This window comes from Nothoprocta perdicaria, unplaced genomic scaffold (genome assembly GCF_003342845.1).
Source record: "Nothoprocta perdicaria isolate Ctin4 unplaced genomic scaffold, notPer1 scaffold_0, whole genome shotgun sequence".
In the NCBI taxonomy this organism is placed as follows: Eukaryota; Metazoa; Chordata; class Aves; order Tinamiformes; family Tinamidae; genus Nothoprocta; species Nothoprocta perdicaria.
The window spans coordinates 14,449,694-14,465,608 of NW_020454092.1; the positions used below are offsets into that span (position 1 = coordinate 14,449,694).

Sequence of the window (15,915 nt, forward strand, 5' to 3'; positions counted from 1 at the left end):
GTCCCTCCCAGGCACTCTGGGAACTTGCCAATCCTCCACTGCCAGCTCCAGGATCAGCTCTAGCCAGGGAATGGAAAACCCAGCTGGAAAATCTGGCCTGGCTCCCCCCAACCTATGGAGCAGGGAGCATGCAGGGCCGAGTGTCCCACTGGATGCCAGACACCTGCACCCTGCTTCCACCTGGGGTGCAGCAGGCTGGTGTTGGGGAAGCAAGAGGAGGTGTTTGTTCAGCTCCAGGAGCTAATAACCACTGAGGGCATCTCCCCTGTGAGCCCGAGTGCTGCTCTGGCTGCAGGTGGGTGCTGTGGGATGCTCCCAGCTCCTCCCTGTTTGCTAGGGGCTGCAGTTCTGATCTCTGATTGCTGAGCTGCAGCAGGCAAAAATACTGTATTTCTTCCCCATGGATCAGCTTCCCTGGAGCAGAACATTTAGGGAGCAGCTCTCTTCCTATGACACTGTGAGCCAGAGTCTAAACAACTGAGACAAAACTAGCATCCATGCCTCAGTTTCCCCACTTGTAAATCATATTCTTCCACTTCCCTGGCATGTGTTGAGAGGATTATTTAATTCCCATCCAAAACATGAAACGACAGACTCCTTTCAATAGTAAAAAAGATTGTATTAGGATAATCGTTGCAAAAACTCCAACCAAGTGGATGGTGCCTCTGTTTCCCCTTGTACCCACCACAGCCACCAGTGCAGCCTGATGGGTGAGAAAGAGTCCTATGAGTTAATTAAGTGATGGCTTCTGCCATTGTAAGCACCACTCAGGTGCCGCTCCTGGTGAGCGCACGGGCCTCAGACGATTCTGTTTTTCTCCTCGGCGAGCTTCTCCACTTCACGCATGAACCGGAGGCAGAGCTCCTCCTGCCATGGCAGGGCCACACACTGCACGGCCACGGGCAGCCCCACGCTGCCGCTAAAGCCCTGTTGCAGAAAGAGTGGCATGACGGCAGGGAATAAGTCCGCAGGATGGGCTGGGGGTGCCAGCGTTCCGCAGGGCCCTGGTGGTACTCACCTTCGCCAGGATCCGGTCCCAGTGGTCCCCGTAGTGCCCTTTGTAGTTCTCCATTTCATCCTCATCCTCATCTGTCACGGTAGTGACGGGGACGACTCCGGCGGGGAAGTCCAAGCAGTTATACAGGATGGTGTAGCTGGTTGCCACTGTGTGAGAGGCGCGAAATCCCAGCATGAATTGGGGGAAAAGCCCTCTGCATGGCTGTGGCATGCGAGTTACAGCAAATGCCCAAAGCCACTTCTGGTTAACAGATCATTTGTATCGAAAAGACAGGGTCTGTGAGAAGTAAATCTTGCCCTTTGACTCCCTTGTTCACCAGGATGGCTTTTGGTGGCTTATCCATGATAATGGACCTTCAGGAGCCCCAAGAGCTGAGTTCTCCCCACCTGAGCAGTGCCTTGGAGAAGCTAGGGGTGAAGGTCAGTGTTTCCCTTACAGACTGGTACGACGGGAGAAGAACACTGGAGGTAAAGGATTAAGGGTGATTACTCCTGCATCCACAGACAGTCCTACCTGCAAGTTTCCCCGGGTAGCCGACAGGAAGAGCAGGACCCAGCACGGGGCAGAGCATGACATCCAAGTTCAGCTTTTTCCACTGGGCGATGAATTTGTGGCAAGACTCCTGAGGAGCAAAAGCACCACGGGTCAGCAGGGCAGAGATGCTGCCACCCACCTGCCAGCTGAAAGCTCTCTGTGGGCTCCCACCCTGGCTTCCAACTCTTCCCCAGGAACAGCCACCAGTTCTGGGGCAAGGCATGTCAGGCCCTGATAAAAAAAAAGTCCATGAACCATTTGCTGCTTGTCTGGCAGCCCTCCCTGCAACCAAAGCACCTTTTCCTCTGCTAAAATTGGAGGGCAGACAGACAAATAAATCAAAAAAAACCCACTAATTCAAGAAAAGGAATGTGGTTTTTAAGTTTGACTGCTGGCTATTGGATCGACCTCTTCCCACAAAGACAAAGAATGAAAAAAATATCCAATACTCTAAATGGTGCTCACTTACCTCAATCTCATAGTGAAGACTCCAGAGGTCTTCCACTGTGCTGGACAAGGAAGTAAAACATCTCAGTCTTTGTATTCCATTTATCAGCTGCCCCTTATCAGTCCCTTTCAGCCCTCCCACTGAACTTACATGACTGGGACTCTTCTAAAAGGCCAGTCCTAGATGAGACAGAGCAACCAACCCCCTGATGCAGGGCCAGCTTGGAAGGCACAGCACAGAATACACCCTCTCTGCTATGGAATTCAAGTGCTTTCTCACCGCTGGCAGCTCAACGCTGGCATCAGAGCAGGTGAGGGCAAGCCTCCATTTCCATGCCTTTACCTTTCATTCTGTCTTAGGCAGCCTCTACTTCATACTGTGATGGATTCATCAACCAGTGCTGAAGCTAACAGCATATTTCATGCCTGCAAAGTTCATCTGTTTCATAAGGAAGAGGCTGTGACCCCCGTCCCCACCACCATCCTCAGTCAAACTCCACAGAGTTGGCACTGGCATAAATTAGCTCCCTTTGCTCCCATCATTGCCTTATGTTTTCTCAGATGCACGTGACTGTGCAGTATTCCTAATCTAGAAAACATTGGTGTCTATTTTTTAAATCCAAAAGAGAAACCCAAAACTTTATCCTTTAGCTTAGACTCAGATTTACTCACTTTACTCTTGAATTTCTTAACATACTCGAAAATCGGGGCATCTGAGAAGGAGAAAGTTGTAAAGAAAAGAACTTATATTAATTATAGTCTTGTCCTCCTACATAGCAGTGGTACAAAACCAAGTTGTTGACTCAGTGCTCAGGCAGAATTTGTGGATTTTCTCCAAAATGGGTACAGGGGTAACAGTAATGGCATCACTCCGGCTGAGAGGAGATTTGTCTAAATACAGCCAGGAAGGAAAGCATGGAGCCCTGCCCATGTTAAAGCCTGATTCCAATGGGAAACAAGTTATTCATCAAGTATTGCTTGATTATATCTATGCTAGGAAGAAATAAATCTTACAAAGGGTTTGGTAATCCAGGACAGGACAGTTTTTAGCCAGTCGGGTGTCCTTGCCATCCACAATAACAGTCCCATGTTGCCTTGGACCAGCTCCCCTTTGCTGAAAGGGAAAAGGGTGTTTAGCTGAGCAGCATTAGGAAGCAATTACAGTAGATTAGCTTTTGTGTGGCCAACCAACCTGAACAATGCAGTTAAGAGAGAGAAAGAAGTTTTCTTCATTCCTGTGGGTTTCCAGTTCCCATTTGGACATTGTGTTTGGACATTTATGAGCTATCTGAATCTGACTCCCTTTGATCTGCCACATGCTGGTAACGCTCCCAAACAGCCCCAAGGTTCAGCTGAATTGTTTGTAAGTCTCCCCATACATTTCAGTGGGTGCAACCACTATGTATTTCCAGTGGATCTACTTCTCACATACAGAGACTTGCCTTGGACACCCTGAAGTGGGGAAACTGAGAAGCAGCAAGATTAAATAATTCACACAGGACATCTACAGTAAAGCTAGGAACCGAACCCAACTCTACCTCTTCCAGATCTAACACCCAGATAAACAGCAGACCTGTTTCCCTTTGATCAAACCAGGGCTACACTAGACCTAAATTTAACTCATTGTTTGTTGGAGAAACCCAGGCTTCTCTAAGGGAAGGCACTGATAGAAAGGTACTGATCACACCGAGCTGTTCCAGGCTAAACTTACAATTTCTTACAAAATGAGCTGCCTCCATCTGCAAACAGTCCTCGGACACATAAGTTAAAAATGTAGTAGTTGATGTTATCGAGTTCAAAGGGCACCAGCTGAAACAACAACAGAAGAGGAGTCAGTGCTACAGACACAACAACGAGGTGGGAGAAGCCATCGGACCTTGTGGTGCCCTGAACTGGGTTTCTTTCGGCTAACACTGAGAATTTCTTGACAGGATCCCTCAGGAGAGCCTATGGTACCTGAGGCCACCAGGTCCTCTCATTCCAACCATCCGTACCACTAAAAAAGCAGTTTTCCACTTGAGTGACAATTGATGATTCAAAAGATGCAGGATGGGCTTGTTTGCCTGAAGCTGCAAGAGGCCCCAGGGCGCAAGAAAACCCTTTAAAATGCTGCAGTTGGGGACAGAGAGCATGAATCTGCAGTCTCCACTCCTGATCTCTGTGCAAGGGGTTATTGCCATGTCCTACCGTGTGACCAGCATCCTCCAGAAGCTGCTTCATCTCCCGAACAGCACGTCTCATGGAAGGGCTTGGCATGGTGAAGAAATCGGTTTCATAGTAGCCTATGCGGAGCGGCTTTGTGCTAGAATACACCTGTGGAACAAGAGCATGTGGCAGCTGGAGCGGGGCCAGCCCTGTCAGGAGCTGGCAGAACAGCCATGCCTGAGGACAAGACTGGAAAACAGTAAATTTCTCACCCACGTGCCCACCCACAACATGCAGCAGGCTGGAATGGGTCCCGGGCTGCTCCCAAAGGCAGCTCTTCTCCGAGCTCATCCCCGTCTGGACTCCTTTACCTCTTCGTTGAAGGGAAGCGGGGGAACTGTGCTGTCCAGGTTGAACATGTCTTCGCACAGCAGTGCTCGCATAGCCAGCGCTAGGGTCTCCACCTTTTTTGCCATCGGCCCCACTGCTGCAACCACTGGAGGAGACCAGAAAAGAGCATTCATGCTTGGAGAGGGAGGTGTCTCTTCAGAGGCTGCACAGCTTGCATATGGGACGTTCTCCAAAAGCAGGGCCCCTTGGTGTAGTTTTGATCCAATCTAGTATTAGCAACAGTTCCTACTAGCAGTTTTCCTCTCCCACAAGTCCTCACAGCAACAACTGTGGATCCAGAGTCATTATTAAATACCCAGACATCTTGCTCAGAGATTTCTTGTTTCTGACCAGACAGAATCAGAGGAAAAATGGTCCTCCAATGGTCCTGTACAACTGCTCTTACTGGCGTGCAAGACACAGCAGGTCTCCCAGGGAAAGCTCCCATGCCCAGTCTTGCTGCCCTGAGTCGACTGTGTGATGCCACCTGGGGCTAGTTTTGGAAAAAGATCCTAGAAGGGAACTTTATTCTCTCAATGTGTTGAAGAAGGTCCCCCATACCAGCTGAGGTTCCTTCCCATCCCTGTCCCACTCCCCTCCCTGGAGGACAATAATCAATTCCTACCTGACTTCTGCCCAGGGATTCCAGAAATGGTGCCTCTCTTGCTGTGAAGTAAAGACACAACAAACAGCAGCTGAGCAGTTTTCAGAGAAGGGAAAGTCTTCAAGGATTAGCAAGTGCTGGTAAAGCACTGTCCTTCCTGAGTAAATGCAGATGTCAAGCAAGTAAAGACTGAGAGAAGGGCAAGGAGAGAAGCACCCAGTCTGGGCTGGAATAATTTACACCTTACCTGTCAAGAATGACCCCCACCCTCCTTAATATGGGGACAGGAAAGTCTCCCCCATCTCTGTTCTGGGAGAACATTCCTTTTTGGAACAATTCTTCCCTTCATGCAGGCCCCAGGATATGTTTGGGCAGCGGGGAGAAATGAGCCCTGCCTGTTCCCTTTGACAAGGGAAGCAGGAACATCCCGGCACAGCAGGCAGTGGGGTGGCAGGGTAGGTCTCACCTGGGCAGCTGCACTACTTGCAGTACCTGAGTCTGTTCCCGGTGGGTTTGAGCGCACAGATCCCACAGAAGGCAGCAGGCAAACGCAGACTCCCTCCAAGGTCTGTCCCAAAGCCCAGTATGGACCCACCTCCTCCTATGAGTGCCCCTTCTCCACCAGAGGAGCCTCCGGAAGTTCTGGTGTAGAGCGTAGGATTGAGCGTCTGGCCAAAGATTACATTATTGCAGTCATAGCTGGAGAGAGAAAGAGGGGATATAGAGAGAAAGCACACGTGCAGATTAGAGAACTGTAGTTATCTGTTGATGTGGAAGGGCACATAAAAGAGTTCCAAGCCACAGGCTGCCTTTAAAAGCCTCTATAAATAGGCAATTCATTAGTTGTTCCAGTGACATCCCTTAGGCCTAGAGAGCTTCCCAAAGCTACTGAGAAGACCGGCTTTTTCACATTGGTCTTGGGACTTGAATTCACTACAAACTAATTTTAGTGCCAAGTCATCCCCACAGCGGAGAGAGACCCTCAAGCAGCTCAAATGCATCACACCTCTTGGGAAGACTCCCCAGTTAGGCGATACTGAGGGCTGCTGGCCATCAAAGCAGCCTGCCCAGTGCAGGTCTGGAGCCTCCTATGGTGGGAGGAGGGCAGAGCAAGAGCCCCTGCTTGGGAATGGGCTGGATGCAATCTGCAGTGATACCTGAACACTGGGCTTCCCCAGGAACCAGCATAAAATGTGATAATCTCAGGGGGTGACCCTTCGTGTAGCTTCCCTCCCACACAAAGATTTTTTTAAATTTAATTTTATTTATGTATTTATTTTTTAAAAGAATGTGGCCAGTCATTGCCACAAAATTAAGGCAGTTTGCAGGGACTCAATAGTAGTCATCCACAGAGCAGCTTGGCCAGAGCTCATTTGATAGGACACATGGATGCTAGCACGGGAGCTCTCCAGGAAAGCACATCTTATTTCAGCGATACCAATGACACTGAAAGTGGTCTTGCAGCCACATCAGAGCTTTGATGGGCAGTATAATGCCCAGGAAAAAGGGGCAGATTTCTCCTTTCCTCTTCTTTTGTCTCTTTATCTCATTTGGAATCACAATTGATTTTCATTATGAGTAGCTTTTAAAGAGACTGAGGAGGGGGAATAGGTGTCATCATTTAAAAAAAGAAAGGGGAAATGAGAATTAGCCTGGAATTGATATAAGCCCTCCTGTGAGAGCAGGGACTGAGGAATACCACTGCCACCAGGGAAAGGAGGAGGGCAGGCAGCTCTTCACCCACCTGATGAGGGACTGAGGGACGTTGGTTTTCACGAAGGGAATTGCACCCTGCCTCTTCAGCACCTGCACCAGCACGCTGTCCTCTGCTGCAGGCTTATTGATGTTACTCGCAAACCCTATGGTGGAGTCGTAGCCCTGGGAATGGAGGATACAGAGGTTTCCAAATGGAAAAACGCAGTTTTCTTCAGCAGTGTGGTGTTCATGTAAATGCAGAGGAACTTTTAAGAACCCAAGAGTGCTTGTTCATGTAATACATCGTGTTATTTATAGAGGTATGTGAGTCCACCTCCACTGCCAGTCATCCTGGTTTGTGTAGGGATGTCACAAGGACAACAGACAGACTGGGGTCCCCAGGGGAGATGGTAAGTGCTCGAAAGCTGCTTTTCCACTCTCCAGCTGGCCTCCTGTTTCCTCCCCTTTTCCTGCTCAGGGAAAGAGGTCACAGGGCTCTGGCACAGCTGTGGTGGGAAGAATGGTGCTCAGGAACTGTGCTACTGGCTGAGACACAGATGGGACCTGCCCTGCAATACTCCGCCAGGGACTGACAGGATATTCTGGAGCAGAGGAAACACCTAAATAAATCAAGGAAGAGCACTTCAGGAGAGCTCGTGGAGACACTCACTCCCATCCAGCACGCACACTTACTGCCTTTATAGTAAATCCTACCAGTCTTCTTCATTTGCTCCTGTGGGAAGTGGGCAGCAAATCCCATCACTTGGCAGGGCAGGGGCACCCACATCTGCTACAGCAAGTGCTGTGGTGCAGCCAGACACGGAGGTCAAACCTCGCCTGCCACCAAACCTAAAATCGTGGGGACCTCGGCTCAGGCAACGCTGGCAGTACCTGGCAGTTGATGGAGTCCTTGATGCTGACGGGCACCCCAAAGAGCAAACCCGGCTTCTCTGGCCGTACTGCTTGCTGGAACTTGGTCTCACTTTCCCACATGTATTCCGTGATGCAGTTGGTCTCTCTGGTGATTTGGAGGGCCTGGGGGGAACCAGTAAAGCCCACAGGTGAGATGCAGCCTGTGCTGTTAGACAACCACTATCTGGAAAAGGGCACTTGACTCTTCCCCTTTGCCCACATCCTCATTTGGGCAGTTTTCTCTCAGGGCAGCCCTCTATGCCTCTTTACCAGATGTTTTCATGCCAAATTCAAAAATGCTTTCTGGATGCAAGGGGAGCACAGCATCAGCTGGTACAAATGGATGTGTCTCAATAGATACCCTGCCTAGCAGGCTGCGAGAGGCTGTTCCTCTGATTGCACTGCTGTTGCACTAAACAATACACTTCACCCAAAGTGTAAAGCAGGAGAGGTCAGGACATTTTGGCAAAATTAGAGAAAACACTGTGTCTTTGAGGCTTTCTAACCCACTTTGTCAGGGAGTGGGAGACATACGAGCATGCAGTTATTGAATAAATATATCTGACAAGGTATCGATTATCCATGTCCCCAAATGCATATGGACTTCCCAGAAACTGTGTTTGCTGCCTACTTTTCTCCAAGCCAAGATGCGAGCCAGACACCCAGATCTCTTTAGCTTGCAGCAATGTGCTGACAGAGCCAGGGCCACCCGGCAGGCGGTGGCAGCTCAGCAGCATCTGAACCAAGCAGTATTTTCCCACTGGGCTTCTCCCAACAGAACTGGTGCCAGCTCCAGTAAGATACCACCCATGCTCCTCACCTTGCCCACGTAGGCGCAGAAGACGTACTCTGGAGGGAGAGAGCCATTGCGGAGTTTCCTGGTGAGCTCCGGCAAGGACAGGGAGAGGATGGAGACCGGGTCCACAGAGGGGTGCTATGGGAAAGATCGGACAGGGAATGGCCCGTTGTTTCAACCCATCATTGCTTTGGCTGATGCACCAAGGGCTCTGCCTCTGCCCTTCGTGCTCATGCTAAAAACATCTGCCATTCACGATGCCAAATGTTCCTGATCCACAGGCTGCCTCAAGGCTGCAGCCCTGCTCCTGGTGTATATGGGAGAAAACCTGCTGAGTTGGTACAAATGCGAGGCTGGTGGGCTCCCAGCCAGCCTGGTGCTACCCCACACCTGCTGTTCAGGAGGAGATCTTCACAAGAGTGGCTGCAGCTGAGCCGGGGGCTCTGCTCCCCGTTTTTCCCTGCTGAATGGCAACATACGCTCACTCCGGGTGTGCAGATGCTGCTCCAGCCAGGAATGAGATCGTCCATGGCACCGGCTCTCCTGGCGTCACCGTGGCCTAGGGAGAGTTGTTTCCTAGTGCAGGGCTCACTTTTCAGCCAGCAGATATTTTCCTGCTGTTTTCTAAATATTTTGAAAGCCTCCCTCCCCAAGCTGGGCTCCGAGCCTGGGAGAGTTTGCTCATACCGCGGGCTGGGCGGTTTGACGGGAGGGAAGAGGCACTCGTGAGCTGGAGCTGAGCAGCAGCCAGCTGGACACGAGCCCCGGCCTCTGCCTCGGCTCCGTCCCTGTCCCCTGCCCTGCCGGCACCGTCCCTGGGCTGCGCGGCTGCACTTTGGCCTCCGCCCACAGCAGATGCCCTCTTGCCTCTTCCTACTGCCTCCTTATTAGTCATGCTGGGCATTTCACCGAGGAGGAAGAGGCCAAGGAGCACGAACGGCGCTTTCAAACTGACAGAAGCGGCAGCTTCTCTCCTTTCAAGCTACATTTTGCTGACACCTGCTCCGCTGCCCATCGCCCCGCCTCGTGCTCGCAAAGAGCATGCAAACCCATAAAGCTTTTCCTCCCCCTCTCAGCTACACTGCCCAAAGGGGTTTACCCTTAAAGAGGGTGCCAGCATTTCTAACGGGGTGCATGCACACACAGGTTTTAGGAGGAAAATCCACCTGATTAGGAGTCCAGCCCTTAGAAATAAGCCAGGACCCAGGCAAAGCTCCAACGCTGCTGCAAGCTTTGCAAAAACAGCCCGGCCTCCCAGCAGCCCGGCCTCCCACCAACCCAGCAATTGCCCATTGCAAAGCCACAGACCCTGTGCCTGCAAGAGGGGTCTGCACCCACCACCCCTGCCTGCCCTGACAGCAATGAGCCTAGGTGGGGTGGGCGCTTCGCCCCCTTTACAGCCCCCCACCGTGGAGATGATGGCACCCACCTTCTTCCGAAAGCCCAGCCAAATCTTCTCCATCTGTGCCACGCCGCGCTCGTGCTTCAGCTGAACCTCCTTCACCTTCTTCCAGAGCCTCCTTCGCCACTGCCACCGCAGCAGCAGCAGGAGGCTGGCGGCCGAGCAGCAGAGCAGCGTGGGCAGCGAGGGCAGATGCAGCCGCGCCATGGGGGCCGTCACCGCCACCGGGGTGTCCCCTCTGCTCCGGCAGCACCGCGCGCCTCCTGGGGACTCTCCCTGCCTGCTCTTGGCGGCGGCGGCGGATGGGGAGCGAGGGAAGGGGCAGGCAAAATCTGGGAGGGATCTGCGCACAGGAAAGGGCTGGCCTGACAAGGCAGCAAGCGCTCTGCAGCCTGGCGCGCGCAGCCAGCGCCGGCAGACGGACGGGAGATGGCCTTGGAGCAGGAAGGCTCCTGCAGGGAAACCTGTCCTGCTCTCCGCGGCGTGCTCCCGTGGCGAGAGTTTGCACGGCGGCTCCCGGAATGAGGCTTGGTCTCTGGAGCGCGCGCGTCCTTACGCCCCTCCCTGCGCTCCCCGGGAATGGCCTTGGCCATACCGAAGGAGCGGAGAAAGTTCCTGAAAATATCCGGCTCCAATCTCATTCCTGAACCCAGGCAGCTGTGGGGGAAGCAATAAACAATCAATGCCCTTGGCCTGCGCTCAGCGCCGTCCACCCTGCCCCTGGCAGAGCCTGGGTGAGGCGGAGCGTGGGTGAGCGCGGCGCTTTGCTCAACGCGGGGAGCTGGCCCCGCTTCCCCAAGGAGGTGCTGCCTGGGCTTGCACCTTGGAAACACCACCATGATTTATCTCGCCACGTGCCTGTCCTAAAAAAACCCTTTGCTGCTTGAAAAATAATCCTGCCTGAGTACTCCAAGCTGTCCTGTTTAGATGCTCTCTGTAAGGGAGAGAGAAAACCTGTCGGAAAGGATTCAAGATGTTTTCTTCGTGCCTCAGCCACCCCTCGCAGATGTGATGTGACCCCAGGCCTGACTTCCCAGGCTTTACTGTCAGGAAAGCACTAGGAAACCCCAAACCTGCCCCAGGCCTGAGAGCTGCCCCGGCAGGGCCTGGCGCTGTCAAGGGACCCTGGTGTGAGGGAGGATCCAGTGGTGCTCCGGTTTGCTCCATACTGGAGGCTGTTGAACTGGGCGAGTACTCCCCATGGCAAGGGCAAAGCCCACGTTGTGAGAGGCCGTTTGGGCGAGGATCCCCAGCGGAGCTCATGGCTCCCACCTCCTCACTCTGTCTTTGAGGAGCGGCGCCCGCCTCTCAATGCAGGTCCGCAGGCAACATGGGGTAGCAGCTTTTATCTCCTTAACATGGCGGAGAGGATGTGCCAGCAGGACGGTGGCAAGACACACACCTTCATGGGCGCACGGGGAGCCCCGGGCATGTTGCCAGCAGGTTCCAGGCGGCAGTTGGAAGGGGACAGTTGGGCACCGGCGGCACCGCCGGCCGTGGCCCTGTGCTGGGGGACACAGTGAGGGCCAGCGCGAGGCCTGGAGGCACCGATGTGCCGCGGAGGCACCGAGCCCCACGGCCTGGCCAGGAGAAAGCGCCGGGGCTGCCCTTGGAGAGGTGAAGTGGGTCCGGCTCCCTGCAGGCTGTTGCTCCTGGGAGGTCCAAGCCTTGATAGTGGCCTCTTTCCCTTCGTTTCGTGTCTCCATGTAGGTTGCTGACTCCTGGGAGGGCTTTGCCACCATGATCTGTGAGAAAGTGAAGCAGTTTCTCACGGAGTTTGGGGACAACCCCAGCTGCGTCCCCATCCTGGTGTGCAGCTCCACCGCAGCCCTTGTGGCTCTCACCTGGGCCGTGAGGAAGCTGATGAAGAGGAAGTTTGTGCGAGCTAAGTACCACGAAGAGGCCCTGGAGCAGATGGAGAAGACTGTCCAGCAGTTCAAGGAAGAGGTAACGTCACATTCGGGTCCTTAGGCCCCATCAATAAGATGGCAAGTTTGTAGAGGAGGTTGTAGGCATATGTCAACTTTATATTCATCTTTGCCTACAAAAGGTGCTTGTCCTCCTCACTGTGCCTCCAGAGCTTGGCCAGAATTTTGGCTGGTTGCTCCCTAATCTGCTTCAAACAGGAGTACCTGAGTTACCATAAGCAGGTTGAACTATAAACAGGTTGAACCATAAGTGAATTTCTAGCTCGGTAGACTCTGCTCTCATAGATAATGCTCATGGAGCTAGGCTTGCACAACCTCCTTTACTCAGCCCATATCTCATGCCCCTTATCAGGCCACCCGCTTCTTGCTCAGTGGAGAGCGGATGGGGTCCAAGGCTCTCTAACTTCATGCATGCTGGAAGGAAGGCATTACTCAGCCTGTTGTTAGCTGGATCAGGTCCTGAACTAGTTGCAAATCATCCCTGTTTCCCTGTTTTGCTCACAGCTCAGCCTTCAATCATTATGATTTTCAAAACACTACTGGCATTGGCACATACCGGCAGTGCCTAGCAGATCTGGTTTAGCAGCAGCCCAGCCTTTAAGAGGGCTAACTCCCACACTCCCACAATGAATCTGATTTCATTGGGGTTTTTTTTTTGTGAACAGGAGGTCATTTGGGTGAAGTTAAATTGTTCCCGAAACCTTTGCAGAACCCGGATGTCCAGACTAGCCACATCCTGTCGCTGCCGCTGGCGGAGCTGGTGGAGAAACTGAAAGAAGGTTCCCTGTCTCCGGAGAGTGTCCTCTACTCCTACATAGAGAAGGTGAGGGACCAGCCCTGCTAGGCAGGACAGGCAGCAGATAAATCTCCAGTCTATAGAGACTTCTTTTCTGACTGTAGAATGAAGTAGTACATCTCCCTGAGTTATTTATTATATGTCACCTATCCAGCAGAAATGGCCCTAGTTCCCTTGTTCTGCCTATTTAGAGGACTGATCCTCTGGTACAGGGGCAGATCCTGCCTTTCTCCATGCTGCAGGGCACCTTCCACACCTTCCACTTCAGCAGGACTGGAAAGGGCTAGGAAGCACATCCAATCCAGGTCCCAAAGAGCATTAACCATTACAACTACCAAGCTTAATATATATAGTGATATATTTAAAATCTCTTTTGTGAGAAGAACAAAACAAACAAGCAAACAATGAAAACAAAACAAAACAAAAAACCTGCTTTCTTCCGAGCCTGAATTAAGCTCAGATATCACTTAGGAAGGTTGTCAGCTGAGGGCTCATGGGCCACATGTAGTTCGTAAGATGAAGGGCTCAACTCCTTCAAAGGAAAACCCTGGGATGGATCACTTCTTAGGTCAAATAGGAGACAGCAGAGAATCTCCCTGAAGATGGTGGTGGGTTTTCTCTTCTTACTGTTTCTTGCTTAGAGAATAAGCTCAGGACATTGAGCTGTGTGGACTAGAGGGGTGACTGGCCTTTCTCCTCTGTTGTGTGCTTCCATGCTCAGGCCCTGGAAGTCAACAAGGAGGTGAACTGTGTGACAGCATTTATTCCTAGCTGCCTGCAACACATTCAGGAAATGAGAAACAGGAAGAAAGGGTTGCTCTACGGTGTACCCATCAGCATTAAGGATCATGTGGTTTGCAAGGTGTTTTCTCTTTTCCTTGTATTTGGAAAGCTCAGGAACTAAGAGCTGGTGAGCCATTGGGGTTGGGTGCAAGTGCACATGCCATGTCATGAAGAAGACTACCGTGATGGTCTTTTTCCTATGCTTACTCACCATTTCATCCAGCTGGTTGGAAATAGATGGCAAAGGGACCTAAAGAAGGGTAAAAACCCAAAGGGTAAAGGAGAAAGGACATGGAGAAGTGTGGGATCGGGAAAAGTATCATAGTCACCTGAGCCTGGGTTTGGGAGTAGGGACAAAAAGGCTTATTTGCAGGCTGACTGCAGCTCCATGTTGGTGCTAAAGGTTTCCTGGAGTGTCAAATTCTTTTTGGGGGAACAGCCTTGAGATTTCTATGTCTTCATGGGCACAGCCCTCAAGTTGGGCCTGCAAGCTTACTCATTAGCAGTGGGGCTGTAACCTCCACTTTGTATCTCTAACGAGTTCTGTGTTTTCATTCTGGGTTCAAGGGCTGTGGATGCACCTGTGGTTCAGGAGAGAAGCTTAGTGTCCCAGAGCAAGAGGAGAGTGTACTGATGAGAGTGCTGAGGAGCCAAGGAGCCATCCCATTTGTGAAAACCAACACGGCACAATGTGTGATCAAGTAATTGACGGGACCTCCTCCCCTAATGGTTGCCTTGTCTTGTCCCAGGCTTAGCCTCCTGGAGCTTGCCCTGGGGCATGGTCTTGAGAGCTGGTACAAAATGACCCTTGACTCCCCCGAGACACCACTGAGACCTTTGCATCATCTTCCTAGAGAGAGGCAACAGAGAAGAGTGCAATTCAGCAGCTGCTCTGCAGTACACCAAACACTAAATTCTCTATAAGGTTGCATAGACGAGGCACAGCTTAGACTCTGTCCTCTTCCGTGAACTTGAAGTCACCTCAGAGATGGTAGTTCACATAACCATAAGTCGTGGTGCACCTGGTCTGCCCCTTAAATTTCTCTGTTTGGCTCCATCATATGGATGCAGCTGAACTGAGGACAGTGGCAAATGGCCAGCCTTCTCCCTCTTTTCTCTACTCATAAGCTCTGTGGTCCCTCGTGGGTTTTGTTTTCCCCTGTGCTTGCACTGCTTTCGGAAGAGGAACCAAGTGTCAGCAGCAGCAGGCTTGCATTGGCCACGTTGTTCATGTTGTTCACTTCTGAATTATGCTAGTTGTTCTCATCCAGCTGAAGTTACCAACTCCTCCATCCTACACAGCAGGAACAATGAGCAGGTTTCCAATGACTGACTTGTTCCTTTTTATCTCTTCCAGTTATGACTGCAGCAATGACATTTATGGCCAGACGCTGAACCCTCTGAACCACAAGAAGAGCCCCGGAGGCTGTTCTGGAGGGGAGGGAGCTCTGATTGCAGGGGGAGGCTCCATCCTGGGATTTGGGTTGGACATTGGTGGCAGCATCCGCCTGCTGTCCAGCTTCTGCGGGCTGTGTGGGCTCAAACCCACAAGCGACAGGCTCAGGTAGGTGCTGGGGTCTGCCCTGCCTGCATTATCCAAGGTCTGTGTTTTCTGACTGAGATTTGCAGACTGGTACAACTGATATGCTCTTACCGCCTCAGAAAGAGAAGCCCTCAAGGTGCTTGGTCCCCTGAGCTGCAGATAGGACAGATGCCATCTAGCCTTGCCCTCCTAAGACAGGCAAAGGACTGGGAGAAATCACCTGACTCAGCAAACCCAGAAATGCTGATTTAGTCTGGAATGCACCACCAAATGTCCAACCCACGTGTCTGGTCATCTACAGAGAAACTTTACAAGCTTTAGGAGGCAAGTCCCAAAGCAACCCAGTAACCAGAGAAGGGAGGAACTATGGGTGTTGCCAGTGTCTGAGGGACCTGCAACAACTAGTCTACTTAATGGCAGCCCTGTCCACAGGACTTTCTTTCTGATCACAAGCCTTCAGCAACTTCTCTAGCAGCAGGCTTGCAGTCTCTGTCTCACCTTCTGTCCATGAGTCTCAGATATTGCTGTCTTTTGTATTTAAAATTTTGTTTCTTTCTCTCCCATAGTTATTGGGGAATAAGTGATCCGGTGCATTGCCTCCAAACAGGTGAGCCAGTCTCTGAGTGTGGAGACCTCAAAAGTAAGGAGGAAGCTTGTTATTGATGCCAATAAAAAACTTCTTCAGAGAACAAGAGTGGCCAGATGGCTTCCCAGCTTGCCTTGGTCACAGGAAATTGCCACCTAGAACCACCAAGCTCTCTGGCTGCCTGCTCTTTATTCCAGTCATGAGCATGTCTATCCATGGGCAATATCAGCTTTGCCACAGTGGGAGTGGAAAACTTCCTCAGCTCTGGCCAAAAAATGTCTACCATCTTAATCAGCAAAAGGTAGACACACACAAGGTATTCATACGGCTTTTGTA

General features: G+C 51.7%; 2 protein-coding genes across 2 annotated transcripts in view; one reads left to right on the forward strand and one right to left on the reverse strand.

Annotated features, from left to right (window-relative positions):
* Positions 1–605: 605 nt before the first annotated feature.
* LOC112959639 (fatty-acid amide hydrolase 1-like) lies at positions 606–10,150 on the reverse strand. Its single transcript, XM_026053698.1, has 15 exons — positions 9,971–10,150; positions 8,566–8,679; positions 7,725–7,868; positions 6,883–7,016; positions 5,631–5,837; positions 5,160–5,200; positions 4,516–4,640; positions 4,187–4,312; positions 3,711–3,808; positions 3,014–3,113; positions 2,672–2,712; positions 2,022–2,061; positions 1,532–1,640; positions 1,019–1,164; positions 606–927 (listed from the first exon to the last, which is right to left on the reverse strand). The coding sequence occupies exons 1-15, from the start codon at positions 10,148–10,150 to the stop codon at positions 799–801; spliced, it is 1,734 nt and encodes a 577-aa protein (XP_025909483.1). The 3' UTR covers positions 606–798.
* A 1,486-nt stretch (positions 10,151–11,636) lies between these two features.
* LOC112960042 (vitamin D3 hydroxylase-associated protein-like) overlaps positions 11,637–15,915 on the forward strand; it is a 10,827-nt gene continuing 6,548 nt past the window's right edge. Inside the window, exons 1-7 of the mRNA XM_026054242.1 lie at positions 11,637–11,649; positions 11,761–11,890; positions 12,581–12,694; positions 13,389–13,529; positions 14,018–14,151; positions 14,808–15,014; positions 15,560–15,600. Coding sequence (XP_025910027.1) covers positions 11,807–11,890; positions 12,581–12,694; positions 13,389–13,529; positions 14,018–14,151; positions 14,808–15,014; positions 15,560–15,600 — 721 coding nt within the window. The 5' untranslated portion in view covers positions 11,637–11,649; positions 11,761–11,806. The remainder of the gene's footprint in view (positions 11,650–11,760; positions 11,891–12,580; positions 12,695–13,388; positions 13,530–14,017; positions 14,152–14,807; positions 15,015–15,559; positions 15,601–15,915) is intronic.